At 37.5% G+C, this 17,905-nt stretch overlaps 2 protein-coding genes across 3 annotated transcripts; one reads left to right on the plus strand and one right to left on the minus strand.

Moving 5' to 3' along the window:
• The first annotated feature begins 1,042 nt into the window (after nucleotides 1–1,042).
• LOC141622390 (protoporphyrinogen oxidase 2-like) lies at nucleotides 1,043–8,419 on the plus strand. 2 transcript variants are annotated; one of them, XM_074438427.1, is made up of 18 exons: nucleotides 1,043–1,287; nucleotides 1,530–1,569; nucleotides 1,898–2,033; nucleotides 2,226–2,291; nucleotides 2,495–2,545; nucleotides 2,630–2,686; nucleotides 2,836–2,912; nucleotides 3,173–3,209; nucleotides 3,307–3,372; nucleotides 4,057–4,097; nucleotides 4,814–4,934; nucleotides 5,073–5,240; nucleotides 6,027–6,101; nucleotides 6,459–6,582; nucleotides 6,656–6,764; nucleotides 6,846–6,920; nucleotides 7,007–7,113; nucleotides 7,951–8,419. In XM_074438427.1, the coding sequence occupies exons 1-18, from the start codon at nucleotides 1,173–1,175 to the stop codon at nucleotides 8,061–8,063; spliced, it is 1,578 nt and encodes a 525-aa protein (XP_074294528.1). In that variant the 5' UTR covers nucleotides 1,043–1,172; the 3' UTR covers nucleotides 8,064–8,419. The 2 variants fall into 2 exon arrangements, 1 of the variants encoding a protein (XP_074294528.1); XR_012532954.1 differs by having other exon boundaries at nucleotides 1,070–1,287; nucleotides 7,007–7,446; nucleotides 7,617–8,419.
• Nucleotides 8,420–8,733: 314 nt separating this feature from the next.
• On the minus strand, nucleotides 8,734–12,140 carry LOC141622391 (uncharacterized). Its single transcript, XM_074438428.1, has 3 exons — nucleotides 11,739–12,140; nucleotides 10,326–10,563; nucleotides 8,734–9,381 (listed from the first exon to the last, which is right to left on the minus strand). Exons 1-3 carry the CDS (start codon nucleotides 12,039–12,041, stop codon nucleotides 9,254–9,256), a joined length of 669 nt encoding a protein of 222 aa, XP_074294529.1. The 5' UTR covers nucleotides 12,042–12,140; the 3' UTR covers nucleotides 8,734–9,253.
• Nucleotides 12,141–17,905: the final 5,765 nt, after the last annotated feature.

Below are 17,905 nucleotides of genomic sequence, written 5' to 3' on the forward strand. Positions count from 1 at the left end.
AGATTTAAATATAAACAAACTAGATAATCACCGCCTCCCTGTGGATTCGACCCTGACTTACCGCTAGCTATTTTGTTAGTAGTAGTTTAGGTTTACTTTGATTAAGGCCAACGACTGAAAAAACCTTATCAGAAACCCAAGTGACAGGCCGACTGGCTGCATCGGTTAGGCTGTCTAATACGTTGACTTGTTGTCTTTTGACTTTGACCTTGCTCAATATGTTGACTCGGTCAGCGGGTGCAGAATATGCCCCCTCAAATATAAAAAGTGTGATGTGAGGCAGCAAATGGGTCAATCGGGTCGGATATGGGGTCAGGTCAGTTTGGTTCGAGTCATCTCGGGTCGGGTTGGGGCGGGTTTTGGGTCAATTCCGAGTGACCTGTTGTCGGGTCACTTCGGGTCGGGTCACTTTTGGTTATGGGGTATTTTAGGTCAGGTCGTTTTCGGGATAATGGTTAAAACACTTTAATTAATATTATTTTGTTTAAGAAATACTCCCTCCTATTCATTCATTTTATCCCCCTTCTATTTTGCACAAGAATTAAGAAAATGATTTTGTACCACACAAAACACTCTATTCCACTCTACCCCACATGTAATTAAATTTGGACCACACAAAACACTCTATTCCACTCTACCCCACATGTAATTAAATTTGGACCACACAAAAATTACCAAAAAAGGAAAGAGGGACAAAAATCCGACTAGTTTCGATAAGGAAAGAGGGACAAAATGAATGAATAGGAGGGAGTACTTAATACGATAGTACTTGTCGTTTCGGGATTTTAGGTCACTTTAAGTCATTTTGAATCGGGTCAATTATAGGTTGGGTTATCTCGGGTCGGGTCAACATTGGGTCAATCAAGGTTCGGGTCAGGTCATTTCGGATTTCATGTCATATTTGGGTCAAGCATGTTCGGGTCACTTTCATGTCTCGGGTCAGCCTTATCAGGTCGAATCATTCGGGTCGGATCAGCTTTCCCAAGTCTATGTATTGAGGTAGAGAACTTCTAGAAAAAGACAACAAAAATAGTGTGAAAGTGTAAACATTTGGGCACTTTATCCCCTTAGCTTATCTATTTTGATCTCCTCCTATTTCCCCCAAATTCTAAAAGAAAATATACCCTTAAAAGTTAAAATTGTCTAAAAATCAACTAGATTTATGACACAATATGACTATGCTATCACTAACTACTTCCCTCCTCTCACCAACTCACCTGGTTTCTTGTTCTTCCACCACCTACAACATTCCCATGGCCAACACTTCTGACCCAGATAAACTCCAAAGTATGTTGCATTCTTAACTTTTTATTATCCAATTTATTTCAGTAATTGTTGCATGAGACGGTCACAGACAACTCATTTATTAGCAAATGGATTAGTATAATTTACAGTATAATTACACGGTTTTACAGTATAATTTGCATTCAATTATACGCAAATGATGTGGGATTATTGTGCATTTCTGCAAATTATAGTGTTTTTTTTTTCTGATCATATTTCTGATTTTACTGGGTTTCTAATTTCAGGTTCGGCAAAAAGGGTTGCTGTTATTGGTGCCGGTGTCAGGTATTTAAAGACTCGTTATTCTTTGGTTTTGGATTATGATGGGGTAAAACAAAATGGTTTATTATAAATAGAGACCTCATTTGGTGCAATTTTCGACGCAATTATCATTTTGGGTCATCATAAAACAGTCTTTTATTTGTGGCTAGAAATGGGGTAAGACTGCATACATCGGACCCCTTTAACTCCACAGTTTTACAGGAATCTTTTTACCCCTTATAGTTGAGACAATGGGTTGTGAGAATTTGGTTTTTTGTTTTAGTGCCTCGGAAAAATGAAGGATTAAATTTGTAGTTTATTGGTTTGGCATCGTGTTTATGTGGAATTGCAGTGGACTTGCTGCTGCGTATAAGCTAAAATCGAATGGTTTGAACGTGACATTGATAGAAGCTGATGAAAGGGCTGGTGGTAAAATAAGAAGTGCTGTGAAGAATGGGTATATTTGGGACGAGGGAGCAAATACTATGGTACAATGTTTGATACACCTATTTGTTAAGTACTCCCTCTGACTGACTTGATTCTTGACGGGTTTTTTTCTTGTGAGGGGAATGTTGAAAAAACGTTAAGAATCGGTTGAGTCAGAGGGAGTAGTTAAGTTCATGACTCCTTTTAGGCAATTGGCATCCTGATAATTAATATGTTGCTCGTTATATGTTTAGACGGAAAGTGAGAGCGAGGTGACAAGTTTGCTTGATGATCTTGGTATCCGTGATAAGCAACAACTTGTAAGTCTTTCCCTTGTAATCAATCTCTTTGGGAATGACAATTTCCCTTTTTCTAAAAGCGTTGGATTGCCTCTTCTAATCTCCAGAAATCAATCAGTTCAAGGGTTGCTTCCTTGCCTCTGGTTTAGTTTCCATGTTCAAACTTAAGCTCGATGCATTTTATTATCCTTGACAAGTTTCTACTTTTGCTTTATACCTTACAGCCACTTTCACAAAACAAAAGATACGTCGTTAGGGATGGTCTCCCTGTGCTGGTATGTCATGTCTTCGTTCCTTTTTTTTCACTGCCATTATATTCTGTGCCGTGCATATTGACTGTGGCTTATTCTTTTCTACAGTTACCTTCTGGTCCTATCAGCATATTCACGAGCAATTTCCTTTCCCCAAAATCTAAGGTTGTTTCAAGTTTAAGCTTGCTTGACAGTGAGTTTTGAGCAGATGTGTTTGCCTGTAAATGTTGTTATCTAACAGATGAAGATTTTTAGTGAGTTGAGGAGGATAGGAAAGTAATTTACTGATGTTTATATTTACCCTGTTTGCTTAGCTTCGACTATTATGTGAACCATTTTCATGGAGAAGACGCGATAATGCAAAGGTTTCTGATGAGCAAGCGGATGAAAGGTAAATCTATATCCTATGATTAGCTGTACTACTTTGGTTTCCTGAGACATGTAGTATGTAGCTCTGCATTTTTTCTACCAAACGAACATACATTTGGATTTCGGATCTAGTATATGATCCAATTTACTGTGGATATTTAGTTGCAATTATTGGAAATCTGGTATCTATACATTGCCTGATGAGAAATGCATTCTACAACATTCCTTGAGGAAAGTGTGTTTTCATGACTTACTTGTTTAACAGTTTGGTCTCTTCTGCAGCGTTAGTGATTTTTTTGGTCGTCATTTTGGGGAAGAGGTATAAGCATTGTACCTGAGTCATTCAAGTGCAAGAAAGTTTATTTTTAATTCTTATTTTTGCCCTCTCATGGTCCTTTAAATATCTCTCTGTGCAGTTTGTTGATTATCTAATTGACCCTTTTGTGGGGGGCACAAGTGCTGCAGATCCGAAGACCATTTCTGTAAGTGTTTAGTTACACCTGTCTCCATCTCTTTATACTCTTTTTAAAGGCTGTTTGGCTTTGGAAAAAAAGTAGCATGTTCAAAAAGTAAACTTGCCATTGGTTGGTATGCTTGCTTTGGATGTGTGGCTGTGGCAACGTGTTTACTGTTACTGAATGTGTTAAATTAGCGAACGGGATGTTACATGTGAGAGACTCGCTTTTGTTATTTTGGGAATGTGAAAATAGATAGAGTGGTGCAGCAATTGTGAGAATGGAAGCATGGAGAAATGATGGTGTGTGAGGGGTACATGAAAACCTAAGACTATGAGGGCAAGACGTAAGAATGACTAACAACGCCATGATTTTATTTGGTATGATGAAACCATTAATTTGGATAGTGCTGATAAGGAGTGATAAATTCTGTTGGATGATGTTGCTTGAGTCTCTGGTTTGCTTACTGTCACTTAACTTAGCTTTCTTTCGGTTGTTTCTTGTTATGTTCCATCTGTTTGTTTAAGTTGTGAAGCTTTTCCCCTCTTTGGGCAAGAGTTGGAAGTTTCTGACCAGTGACGCACTGACGGGTCTGACGCTTATTAACAGAATAGCATATGCGTGATGTTCGGTGTTCATTTTGTTGGCCTCTCTGTCCTTCCCTTTCTTTTGCTAAATCATTTCATTTTCATCTCATTGTTCCATTTACAGATGCGTCATTCATTTCCAGAGCTATGGGATATTGAGGACAGGTATTGTTATAAAGGACTTCGTTTTTAGCATACTTGTAATTCTTCTTTCTGAGTAGGCCTCCCTTGAGACGGTCTTAACATAAGACGACAAAAGTCAACATTTTATAGTAGAAAGTGATCACTTAATGATAAAATGTTATAACTAAAGTTGTACCTTTTTAACAAAAAACTTATAGTAACATTTTATCCAGAAATATTTGCGGAGTACATTTTATCGTAAAATGGTCACATATTTGTCCGTCTTATTTCAGACGGAAATGGTCCGTCTGAAACAAGAATTTGCCCTTCTTTTTATTTATCACGAGTTCATAACATATCAATGGTGTACTATTTTACAGTTAGGTATCTACTAGTATATAATATCACAATCACTCTTTGATCGTATGTAGGTACCTGATTTTATGTTATGGCGATCATAGATTCATTGGCCAATAAGACTTATATATATTAACTACTAAGCTACACTGCTAACATCCTGGTCCTGTGTAATTAAATCACATCCGTTGTACTCAACAATGAGTAAAGAGCCTCTGCAATGCACTACTTAACAATAATGATCAAACTATACAAGTGTAGTTTTTCCTTTTTTTTTTTTTTTTTTTGAGCGAGCTCACAAGTACGCTACTGACTACTGAAATCAGTTAATTTGCTCTCTACCTGTGTCTTATGTTGACACGTTCATATAAAGCTTGATGCAACCATGTTTCACCTACCAGGTTTGGGTCTATAATTGCTGGAGCAATTCAGTCTAGATTGACTCCGAAACCAGGTGAACAAAAGAAACCTGTCAAAAAGACGCGTGTACGTGGTTCCTTTTCTTTCAAAGGTGGAATGCAGGTAATATAATGTGGTATATTTTTTTGTTTGAGACGATCTGTTGAGCTGGGATATTTATGTTTCTTGTTGGTTGTATCGGGCCGCTCAGAAATTTTTAGCAAGGGATTTTCTGGTAGCTGATTGTTGTATTGTCTCCAGACACTTGTAGATACAATTTGCGAAAGGTTCAGTGAAGATGAACTTAAGCTCAAATGTAAGGTGCTGTCGTTATCATACAGCCATGAGGGGCATTCAAACAATTGGTCACTATCCTGTCTATCAAACAAATCAATTGAAGATCGACCTTATGATGCTGTGGTTGTAACGGTTAGTATCACATTACCTGGCTCTGACAAAGTTTACTGATTTTGACAGATATTCTAAAAGGAAATTTTATCTGTGTACCGTATAACTGAAATTTAGACCTTTAGCTAGACTTTTGGCTGTGCTTGGGCTAGAGTTTTCCTATGTATGGAGCGTTACCTTCTAGATGACTGTCCAAGTTGCAATTGCAAACCAAAAATTTTTATTTCTGGGACAAAATCGCAATCTCCATTTATCTAGGGCAAATCGTAACCAGATGAGCACTTGAGCTATATAATTAGTGTCAACCTCTAGCGTCACCATGGTTATAAATATCGGCCCCTACACCGATTTACCGAGTTATCAAGATTATGAAGATAAGCGCGACCACATTTGAGGCTGTATTCGCCGCATTTACAGTGAAAAGACCGAGATTTAATACCATGGGTACCACTGAAAACGGCGTTCTTAATGTTAAAATGCCCTGAAATTGTGTTCTGTTGCATGATCACGGAGTGAGTGTGACAGAGGGTGCAGTGGTCTACCATGTAATTTTAGATATATTTTTTTATTCAGTCAAACATAGATAAATTGATAAAATGACTATTTCTCAATAAAAACCTGAGTTATACTGGAAATCGGATTCTGATGGCTTACATCTGCTTTGCACAGTGCCGTTGAAAATTCTTTGAACTACACTAAGTTGGCTTAATGAGTTTATTGAGTTGTACTTTGGCGTAACTGAAATTTAAAGTGACCGCTTTGTCATTTAAGAAAATTTTCACCTGATGAAAGACTTGTCTGAAATAGGCTCCACTTTCAAACGTCAAAGACATGAAGATTCTGAATGGAGGGAGTCCCTTTTCTCTTGACTTCGTCCCAGAGGTATGTAGTTTACTGTTTTTTTACTTGACTTCATTTCCTTAGTCTTGAGGCATATAAAGTAATTTCAGTGTTGTGCAAGTTCTGTAGTCTTCTCGTCTTTCTTGTTTATTTGCAATATGACTAAGAACTTTCCTTCTTATTGGTTATATGAATTTGAAGGTTTCTATCTCCTATACTGTGATTTGTTATGCTGGGTTTTGTTGTAATGTGATGATCTCTCTATTTTTATTTTTCTAGGACTTTCTTTCTGATTGTTCTACATGAATTTGTTAGTCTGTTTTGTTAATACTGTAAAATATCGTATGTTAATAAATGGCGGTGTGCTGTGAATTCTGATGTTTCTATCCGTCATAACAGGTAGACTATCTACCCGTCTCTATTATAGTCACAGCATTTAAGAAGGCAAATGTGGAGAGACCCCTTGAAGGTTTTGGAGTTCTAATCCCCTCTAAGGAGCAAGAAAAAGGACTGAAGACTCTTGGTAATTTCCCGAGCTGACTGGTTTTGTTATTATCATGTGTCCAAGCCTAATGACGGTTTCTTGGGTCCCACAGGTACTTTATTTTCGTCAATGATGTTCCCTGATCGCTCTCCTGCTGACCAGTATCTATACACCACCTTCGTTGGAGGAAGCAGAAATAGAGAGCTAGCAAGAGCTACAACGTATGGTTCTTGGGGTTCTCTTTTATCTTGTTATTTGGTATTTTGGTAAACGTTCTGATTCTAATTCTTCTTGTGGTTTAGGGATGAGCTGAAGCAAGTAGTTCTCTCTGATCTACAGCAGCTGTTAGGCGTCAAGGGAGACCCTAGTTTCATCAAGTATGGATTATAATTCGCAAGTTTACATTGTCTATCCTTCCAAGTATCGGTATCCTTTTAAAACCGAGTACTATGCTATTGTGCAGTCATGTTTATTGGAGCAAGGCATTCCCTCGATATGGGCAAAATTACGAATCTGTTAAGATGGCTATAGCAAAGATGGAAAATGATCTGCCTGGCTTTTTCTATGCAGGTGATGTTATTTTCTACATGTTCATATATTCAAATGCATTTTGCATCCCATTTAAATATATTGAAAACATTGCTTTGCCATACCACCATACATAGGTTCTGAAACTTTATTGTTGTTATCATTGTGTGTGCTAGTCATGCCCCCATGTTACGTACCCTTGTCAGACACTCAACACCTGCACATGGGTGTAACAATTGGGCGCTTCATTTTAGGCTAAAAACATGGAAGTTTTGTGCTGACTGCTGAAAGTGCAAGGGTGGTTTTGAGCTTCGGTACCACCATACTTCCATAGAATAGTATACTTACAAGTTCCAATGTAAGGGTCATATACTAGTATAGGTCCCGCGCGAATGCGCGGTTTTTTAGATAGGAATATTAAAGAAAATAACAATTATACAACTGATATTTAACTCAATTTGAAATTTAATTGTAAAATTTTATTATTATTATTATTAATTTGAAATTTGGGTGATCTCTTATTCTTTTAGTATAAGGGGGATTAGCATCATATTTTACCCGAGTATGGTGGTACTGGGTTTCGTAGTGGCGCAAGCTCGTTCGTTTTCCTTTTGGAAAGTTGCCGAGTCTAACACTCGGATGTGTCCCAACGTCGAATTGTTCTTACCAATTCTCAGTAACATAGATTAGTTCATGCCTGCATGATGCCATCAACCCTTAAACTATTACATGCAGGAGTTTCCGGATCACTTCCTCTATTTCATTCTCAGTAACATAGATTAGTTCAGTAACTTATTGAAAGACCGTCTCTCAAAGTTTTAGTGTATGTTCTATTGCTTTCTAATTTTTTTTTTTTGTGCGATGGTTGTTTTTGCTCAGGTAACCACAAGGATGGACTTTCTGTAGGGAAGGCCTTAGCCTCTGGCTACAAAGCCGCAGATCTTGTGATGTCGTATCTCAATTCATATTCAAATACAAATCAAACTGTTTGAGTTGCCTTCAGAGGCACTAAATTTGTGTATGATTCAAGGCTTTAACTCTCCCTCAAACTGTTTTGGGAAGATTGAGGCCTGTGGGTAAATGAAAAGGAAGGGAAAGAAAGACTGTTCAAGCTCGCAAAGCCGAGCACCCCTCATTTTGATCTGTGTCTTCCCTTTTAAGGTACTTCAAGACTAGACAGTGAGAGTCTAACTTAGCCAGCAAATTTTGTCTTTGCTTAATTTAGCAGGGCCATTGCCTCTTAAGTCTTAATATTAAAATCAACACATCAATTTTTATGAGCTCATAAAAAGCTCGGATAAAATGCTTATTATTTTCGTCGGAATGATATATTTAATCATTTGTGCAAGATGTGTTTTTTTGTATGTATGATTTTATATTTTCTTTTATCCTAGCCTCGGGCATAACTTATGTTCTGAAACCAAACTGCGTTTAATAATAATAATACAATTACAATTTGTTTGCAAAATCCAAATATGTAATAAATGGAATAGAGGGCGTAAGTGCTGCTACGCCTCTCTCAATTGTTTACATTACTTTTTTTTTTTCTTGTGGAGAAGATTTAAGCAAAAGTAAATAAATGACTCGAAATAGGATTCTGTTACAAAAAGGATTACACGGACAACATTATTCAAATACTGATGTAAATTAACTTCTTGGAGATGGAGCTGAAAATGTAACTTGGTTTATGCAAACATTGAGATCCCAGTTACAAATACAACTCGAGTCTCGCATTTACATTGCTTAAGCATAACTCGACAATCCATACATATTCAAGAAGGTAGCATAGAAATATAGTACAACTTTAGAACTTACAATAGCCACAAAATGTTTCCAGAAGCAGTAGTCACCAACCAACCAAGTATGCAACGAACGACACGTACAATATTATTTCGCTATGATGCACAAACAAGGGCCATAGGCTTTCTCGAACTCCCTCCCAAATTTATTGTCCCAAATCTGACTAGTGGTAATATAATGTCAACTTCGACCCTAATTTCTCCAAATTGATGTCGAGATAAAAGAACATTTGTCTGTTTGATTTTATCAATACTACTCTTATTTCTAATTACTCGTACAACTCAATTTTCAGAGAAAATATTGGTCCAAGTCAACATCATTTGCCATCAAAGTCAGATGGAGAATAAATTTGGGATGAAGCTAGGGAGTCTCAGATTACGCTTCAGTCGTGGTGGTGTCGCTGTCCACGCCAAGCTGAAAGTGCAGACCCTGTGTAACTGACCGAGTTCTTTGCAATGCCAGCACTTTTCCTCATGGTCACCCAGAGAATCCAAAAGAATCCAATCCAACCTGAAAGAGATAGTACCAAATTGGTAGCAATTCAGTTACGAAAACCCTAAATATTCAATAGGACAAAAGACATAAAACAAATTTAAAGAGGTACAAATATGTATTGCAATAGAAGAGTGAAAAAGGTTAAAGTAAAGAGAAATAATTAGGACGACAAATAAAAGAACAACATTGCTCAAAAACTTTAACCCAAATATTTTAAACGAAACGCTACTCCATTCGATATATATTTAGAGTCCTTATTAAGGCCGACATGCCAACAGAATTACTTGAACAGTTACTTGCAATTTAGCAGATCATGGAACCTGCAGAAGAAACACTTCAAGCAGCCCTCTGACAGACAGCATAACGTTTACAAGCAACAGAGGTTCTATATGTTAACAAGTCAGTTTCTTTCTGTTATGTTGATTTTCTTATTCTAAAATAAATCATTTTAAGTTAACACATGCTTATTATGTTTCTTCTCGTCTATCCTTTGCCAAAAGAATAGCAACAAGATAGTGTAATGTCATATCCATGGCCGCCCTTTATAACTTGCCATCAAGAAATAGTCCACCTATTCTTTTCTCCTTTTAAGGAGTTTCATTCTAAACGAAAAGAATAGCCCTGATACTCTGATAGTGAGTTCCAGCGAAATCGAGATTCAAGACCAACATTCTGTAACTAATACAGTAGCTCTGAGTACGAGTTCTAATTGCCCTCATTATTCATTTATGTTCACTACGATTTCCTTTTTGGAACAGTCAAATCTGATTACGAGTTCTAATAACCCACAAAGCCACTTCCATGTGAGTGGCTCCATTCTTCTCCGACATATTTCTCATGTCCCAAGACTTTGATCCAAAAGCAAATGCAGTGAATTCAACATATTAGTAAAATGACTGAGCCAGCATTCACGGTATGACTGGCTGTAAATAATGAAAGAGAGGATTCAAGGTGGTCACCTGTAACTATCAGAGAAGTAATAATTGCTGATATTGTCACAGACGAGATCACGAAAACAGCAAGTGATAATGCCCCAATGTATATTGCTGCCAGGCAAGCAAAGAAAATAGCCAAACAGCCACCAGCAGCTGCTAAAGACACGAAAAGTGATAGGATGACAGCATTGGTAGTCGCAGCTGCCAAGAACAGCAAAAACACCAGGATTCCGGTCAAAGTCAGAAGGGTAATTGTCCCAACCTGCAGGAGAAGAAGCAAAAGTAAAGATGAGAAGATGAACAGCTACAATACGACAGAGTGACCACGGCAGAGTAAAGATAATAATCAGCATTCACAGTGTATATTAGTGAGGGGTGAAAACATGCACTATAATCCAACAGCGATCCTGTGTGGGGGTTATTTATGGCATGAGACTATACCTTATAAACTTCAAGCCTGGTCAATAGCTAGCGGCTGCAAGTTCTCTCATCATTACAAAAAGGGATATTCTACATGGTACCCCTTAATTTTTCGACTTTCTACATAGTACCCCTACACTTTTTAAAACATACATGGTACCCCTAATTATTGTCATTATCACTAAGTGTACCCCTAAACTTTATTTTCCATCATCTAATAATAGAATTCACTGCATTCTACATTTCTACCTAGGGAAATATAAGGTGACTTTTTGGTGCTCTAATCTACCATTAGATCCTATTATGTTTCACTCTCCCTTTTGTTGTTCATTTTTCCTTTCCTATTTTGTTCGCATTTTGAGGAGTGCGTTCACCCATGCACGGTTCTAAAGGATGATTCATGTCACCCGACTCCAAATCATTTTGGGATTAAGGCTCTGATGTTGTTGTTGTTGTTGTAATCTATCATTAGATCGACAAGCCAATTTATTGTCAACATATCGAATAATTTTTTACTTAATTAACTAGTGAGTACTCCGTATCATTTACTCCATCTATTCCGATCATGTCTTTACCTAATCCATTTAAGGTGTCTCGTTCATTTATACTCCCTCCGTCCCAGTCATTTGTTGTCCTTTTGTTTTAGGACAACAAATGACTGAGACACCCAAAATGAAAAAGGACAACAAATGACCGGGACGGAGGGAGTATAACTTTCTATCTCAAAAACGATTTCCATTCCAGTCAGCGACAAATGATCCGCTCCTCTCTCTTTGTTTCATCATTTACTCCACATCTATTCCGATCATTTATTTACCTATTCCAATTTTCAGGTACCTCATTCATTTACATAACTTTCTATTTAAAAACGATTTCATCTCGCATTTTGATCTAACGGTCAACTATTAACAATATCTACAAACAATCCGCTGCTCTCTTTTTAGTCAAAAACAAAGGTAAACAAATGATCGTAACAAATAACAATAAAGATTAGTAGTACTTCGAAAGAGGACATACAGAGACGACAAGGAGCAAACGAAGCGGACTACCATTACGGGCCCACTTAACAAGCTTACACCCAGAATTCTTAGAAGCATCTCTCAGTTTCGGAAGATTCTCTCTAAACGAATATTTCGTCCGACGAAATATGGACCCCGAATTCTTATCATCAGGGAAGAATATCGGCCTGAGAAGATCTGAAACGGCGTCGTATAAACTCTCATCATATCCACCAATGAAATGATCACGCGTGTCTTGTTCTTCGTATTGAGGTTTGCCGTTGGTGGCCGTACTGTACGTGTCTTCTTCTCTTTCTCCCATTTTTAGATATTTGTTTACGAAGTTGTTGTGAGGTTGAATTTTGTAGTGGGATCTCAGATGTAAATCATTGAGGTTTGTAAAGTGAATGGTGTAATTGTATAGTAGGAGTACTGGTCCTCATGTTTGTAACTGACTGCGACTGATTTGTTTGTTTACTGACTAAGATGGTCATATCCGTTTTAGAATAAAATGATTGGGATATTATATAGTGTACCCTTGAATTTTTCGGTATTTTATGTTATACCCTTACTTTTTTGAAATTATATGGTATACCCCTGAATTCCATACATTAGTGTATACCATGACATTATTTATTGCGTTTGCTAACTTAGTTTCTTAATTGATATGTTAAATCGTCTATTTACCATTTCAATTACTCGATAATTTAATTACTTCTTAGTTCGTTGAATTACTCATTAACTCACCAAATAGTATACAAATCTAACTTAAAGTTCATCAAATCTCTATTATCATTTCATGAATTATAACAGATGTTTTTAGTAATTGTTTGTGCTTATTAGAAGTGATTTATGAGGTCATTTCTCATATAGGATGGTGATACAACATTAATAAGTTAGAATATAGGTCAAAGTAAGGTTGTTTGATAGTGATAAAGTTAATAGAGAGTTAAACGAGGTCATGATAGAGAAATAAGTAAAGAGTTTAGGGGTACAATGTAGAATATAAAAAAAGAATGAATACAACATAGAAAACCGAAAAAATCAAAGGTACAACATAGAATATCCCAAAATAATTTAAGTACTATTTGTATTATCGTATGATACTACACTTGGCATAGGATTAGTTTGTTTGTTTATTGACTGTGTTCTCCACGCTTAGGCCTCGCATATTACTGATCTCGTCATGTGGGCACGACTGACGGACTGAGGATATCACTCTCATTCTGACACCTGTCTGCTGCTTCAATTCTCATCCTTCCCTTTCATCTCCTATCAATCATCATATGTACTCCCTCCACATTTCTATGTTCTTTCCATTTCATTATAATACTAGTCACATATAATGGAGAAATGGGAAGAACATTAAAATGTAGAGGGAGTACATAAATTATTGTGCAATTAATATTTTTCGTCATAAACTTGTAATCTCTCACCAACTGCAAGCAGGGGTGGAATTAGGGGGCTAACAAAGGCGGTCGCCCCCGACGGGTGAAATTTTCGAAGTTTTTAGTTAAATTTCTGAATTTTTTTCGAATGTACCTTATGAAATTAGTCGTCCGCCCTCTCTAAGTTCAAATCCTGGCTCCGTCACTGACTGCAAGTAGGAGAGAAGTGGGGAAGCAAATGGGAGGAGACTTGTGAGAGGTCACAAGCAAGACTTATTGATTCGTTAAATTGCGATCATGAAACCCGTGTTATGATTTTATTGTGTGTCGATGTAGGTTTTGAAAGTATATTTACAAGTTTCGGTCATAGTCATTTACATACTTGATCAGTTGATCCGGCTAAATACATCCAACCACTTGAACATTAATTGTTATTTGTTAGTGTACCTTGATTCTTATACACACTAGAAATAAATTTTGTCCTAGCAAATTTTTCTCATGTTTTATACTTATGTTAAAGTATTACATTTAATAATTTTACAATCTAATTTTTGGGTAGCAAAATCGATAATCTTAACCTTTTTTTGGAAAAACGTGTGATTAATTCTCTCTTGTTTCTCTCTTGTGGTTTTTATTTTCGGGGATTTCTAGGGGTTTTAATTCTCTCTTGTTTCGCTCTTGGTGGGTGAAAAATGAGAGGGGTATATACGAAATAACGGGGAAAAATGCGCGGGATTGAGTAAATTTGTGCGCAAGATTTAGCATGTCCCAACAAAAAAAGCATAATTGTTTACTTGGTATTCGTCGGGTAAAAAAATATCAGTTTCATTCAAGTCGTCCAAACAGAATATTATGGCCACTATCTTCTTAATACACGGTGATTGGATAACTAACTGGATACGCTTCCCGTCGAACCTTGAGGAAGGAGAGAAGAGGGTCCTCAAATTCATGGCTACACTATGGGGGAATAGGGGATCTGGCTGTTAAGGAATAATATCATCTTTAAGGGAGTGACAGTGGATCCTATGACACTTTTCAGGTCTCTTTCTGTGAGTGTGGAGGTAAGCTTGAAAGGTTTAAAACAGGAAAAGGAGGATAAAAAGACAAAGTATCCAAGAGTTGGGGTTTAATGCCCTGGAGAATGGCTTGATGGCTCTACGCGAAGGACATCCTACTTTTGTTATTGGAATGCCTAGCCAATGTAGGGGTACAAGATTAAAAGTGGATGCGAGCTGGGAAAGAAACTTTGATGCAGTTTGCGGATGGGTGGCTTACAATAACTTGGGGATGGAGATTGCTAGAGGTAGTAGTAAACTGAGCGCGGAATCGGCCTTGCAGGCGGAAGCGTTGGGAGTATGGGTGATATATGATTTATTTGCACCAAATTTCCCTTCTTCTTTCATGTATTCCGACTCCTATCGAGTCGGTTTTGTACGCCTTACCTTGCATTTTGCGCCCGATACCCGTATCTATGATTTTATACCCCTCTTGCAGGATTTGAGGTGGTAATAGAGAAATCGGGGCATGTGAGGCGGTTCGATGACTAAGCATGAGGAAAAGAAGGCTAAGATATTGAAGTAGTGTTCTCTGTCGGCAGGCCGGCAGCCGGTCCACCGGCAGGGAACACAACCTGGTGAGAAGAAAGGAGGAATACTGAAGAAGGGTTCTCTACCGGCAGCCGGCCCACCGGCAGGGAACCTTGTCCTATGCCTTAAGACAAATTAAGGAGAGAATTGAAGAAAAAAAAAGGAGGAAGATCTCGCTGCCGGTTGGCACCCCGGCAGCCGGTCCGCCGGCACACGCATCACAAAGCTAATGAATTGAGAAACTCAGCAATAGGTGTTCTCTGCCGGCAGGCCGACAGCCGGTCCACCGGTAGGCGGTAGGGAACACACCCAAGCCAATTCCTACACATTTTGAAGAAGAACTCGTTGTCAGCAGGGAGGCCGGCAGCCGGTTGACCGGCACAGAGACCAAAACACGCGAGATGGGCTTTATTTCCTCCTTAGGTCTAATCCAATGGGATAGTATAAATACCCCTTCCCTAATCATTTGTAAATACATACCCTAGATCTGAAATCATTTCCTTAACCTTATGCAAACCCTTAATCAAAATTTTAATCTTTTCTTAATCAATCATTAATTACTTCTTATAATAGCTTAATCAAAATTTTAATCTATCCTAGTCCCTTAACCATTGTCTTTGTCATCTTAAGCTCTTAATCACTTTCTTTTGTTGCTCTTTTTCTAGTTTCATAGTTAATTTAAACCAACCCTTTTTCTCTTATTCGAGCTAAACTAGTAGTTTAAACAAGTGATCTTAGAACCATAATTCCGTCCCTAGGGTTCGACCTTTGCAAGCTACAACGTCCATTCGTACACTTGCGAAGCTAATACAAATAAAAAGCATATCAATGAGAAGGATTAAAATGGGCAAGAAATAGGGGCGAACTTCATCTGGAGGTTGCGACGGATTGCCTAAAGCTGATCAATCAAATAGCTGGATTGGAGAAGGAAAACCATATTATCAAGGGAATCCTTGATGATTTAAAAAGTATTTGGGTTCTGATGGGGCATATTCTGCACCCGCTGACCGAGTCAACACATTGAGCAAGGTCAAAGATAAAAGACAGCAAGTCAACGTATTAACAGCCTAACCGACATAGCTTGTCGGCCTGTCACTTGGGTCTCGGTCTCGGCAACTAGCCGACTGAGAGGCATATCCGCGTACTCACATCCAGTCCCCTCGGCATGGAGTCAACCAGGCCTGCCGGCCCGGCATGGGTCCCTCGGCCGAGGGTAAGATAGTCTTTTCACCTGCTAGCCACTTGGCCACTACCACTACGTGACAAAAGGTGAAAGCCTATAAATACTCCACTTCTCTCATTGAGAAAAGGATCCCAAAACTATTCGAAAAACACCTAATAATCTGGTATAAACTCTCTTATCTCTCTACAATATACTTTGCCAAGTTAACACACAACTTATCTCTTTAAGTTTACTGACTTGAGTGTCGGAGTGAGTACGCTCGGTACCAAGCCGAGCCCTCAGTTTGTTCATCTTTCTAGGAGAGAGCGAAAGGAAGAGACAAGCCAACAACGTCATTCTACAAGCTTAAGTGGTCATAAATCCTGCTCCGGAATTACACCCGGAACAGGTTCATTTTCATTGTGTAAACTTTAGTTTTATTCCTAGACATCTTAATCAAATAGCGCATAGATAGCCTTGCCCGTCAGGCCATGAGAATGTAAAAGCCTTCATTTACTGTTGCCAAAAAAATAAAAAATAAATAAATACACGGTGTTATCCAAGAGTAGTCACTAGACCTAGACCTAGCAAAATTAACCCAACTCGACACCTGAACGCGAATTGTCCCGACCCAGAATAACTTGACCCGAATTTTTATTGTTGCAAATTGATTTTATCCACACATAACTTGATAATAGTTGACCCAAAAATGACCCGAACCCGAAATAACCCGCCCTGACCCAAAGTCTGAAAACCCAAAATTTACCCGACCTAACCCGGTTGACCCGTTTGTCAGTAGTCACTAACTTACACGTGTTACTCATTCCTCCAACGAATTGTTTATTCTCCTACACATTATAACTCTTACAAGTTAGACCCATGACCCATTTATATTGGTTTACACTATGACCCTGTTTGGTACTCAGCAGATTATAATTAGCAGAAGCAGATTGGTCAAGCAGATTACAAATGACAGATTTGATTGACATGATTGACTAATATATTATAATTAACAGATTTAGTAGAAGTGTTTGTTAATTAGCGGATTTAGATTGATAGATTGTTGTATACATGTGTAAATTATAGACAGATTCATTTTTTATAATCTACTAAAGTGAATATGATGGGGGAGCAGCATATTGGAAAACAGTATATTAGAAATTAATCTACTGTTTTAATATGCCATTTACCAGACACGTAATTTAGTAGATTGTTGAGTCAAACATCTAAAAGTTTTAATATACTTAAATTTTATCAATCTATTGTTTACCAAACACCCATATGGCTATGTTATATAGTACTCCGTACTACTTAGCAATCTAAGTTTTATCTGATTTTTTCCCAAAATTATTGAGGAGGCTACGATAACAGATGGAATAACTACTGCCTTTGCATTCAACTTGAAAAGAGTAACGGAGATATTTTAACTGCACCGTTATTGGAACTATTGTTATCAACAAAGACAAAGAGTTTTGCTCTAATCCTAATTTTAAACCTTTCAACTTTGAAGTAAAAAAAGAAAAAAAGAATTTGTGGCTGCATAATTGTTGAGTATATTGAAGCCTGTCGATAATTTTGTATTGATTGTAAAGAAGTTTAATCACGTACTCCGTATGAGATAAGATTTGGATACTAAATATAACATAATGTTTACTACTTTGTAAAAGTTAGTGGATAGCAAATTGACAATAATAAACAACTTCTCAATCTCCCCGATTCAGGTTTACGATATCAAAGACAATGGAGTGAATAGACATTTCATTCAACATCTATATGTACCTTGTCATCCCCCCATTCCAATCATCATAAATTTGAATTTGGATTCTTTCCATTTCTTTTTCTCCATTTTCTCTTTAATATACTCATATTTTAATATATTTTTTCTTTCAATCCATTTTCTCTTTATTTTTATGAAACGATTACCAGTATTGAATCATCAAATATTTAATTCGGATCATTTATAAGAAATAAAAATCCATTTTTTTTAGGAAATGAAGAGACCGGACGGCATAAATTTCATAATATCTTGAGTAGGCCAACTCTTCTTAAA

The sequence above is a fragment of the Silene latifolia genome, chromosome X, assembly GCF_048544455.1.
Source record: "Silene latifolia isolate original U9 population chromosome X, ASM4854445v1, whole genome shotgun sequence".
Classification (NCBI taxonomy): Eukaryota; Viridiplantae; Streptophyta; class Magnoliopsida; order Caryophyllales; family Caryophyllaceae; genus Silene; species Silene latifolia.

Excerpts from the sequence above, each read along its gene's own strand:
- LOC141622390 (XM_074438427.1), top strand. The coding sequence starts at position 1,173 with ATGACTATGCTATCACTAACTACTTCCCTCCTCTCACCAACTCACCTG. Across the intron at positions 4,935-5,072 it reads CTTTCAAAGGTGGAATGCAG|ACACTTGTAGATACAATTTG; the intron begins GTAATATAATGT and ends TATTGTCTCCAG. Across the intron at positions 6,583-6,655 it reads AAAAGGACTGAAGACTCTTG|GTACTTTATTTTCGTCAATG; the intron begins GTAATTTCCCGA and ends TGGGTCCCACAG.
- LOC141622391 (XM_074438428.1), bottom strand. The coding sequence starts at position 12,041 with ATGGGAGAAAGAGAAGAAGACACGTACAGTACGGCCACCAACGGCAAA. Across the intron at positions 10,564-11,738 it reads GTTTGCTCCTTGTCGTCTCT|GTTGGGACAATTACCCTTCT; the intron begins GTATGTCCTCTT and ends CTTCTCCTGCAG. Across the intron at positions 9,382-10,325 it reads TACTTCTCTGATAGTTACAG|GTTGGATTGGATTCTTTTGG; the intron begins GTGACCACCTTG and ends TATCTCTTTCAG.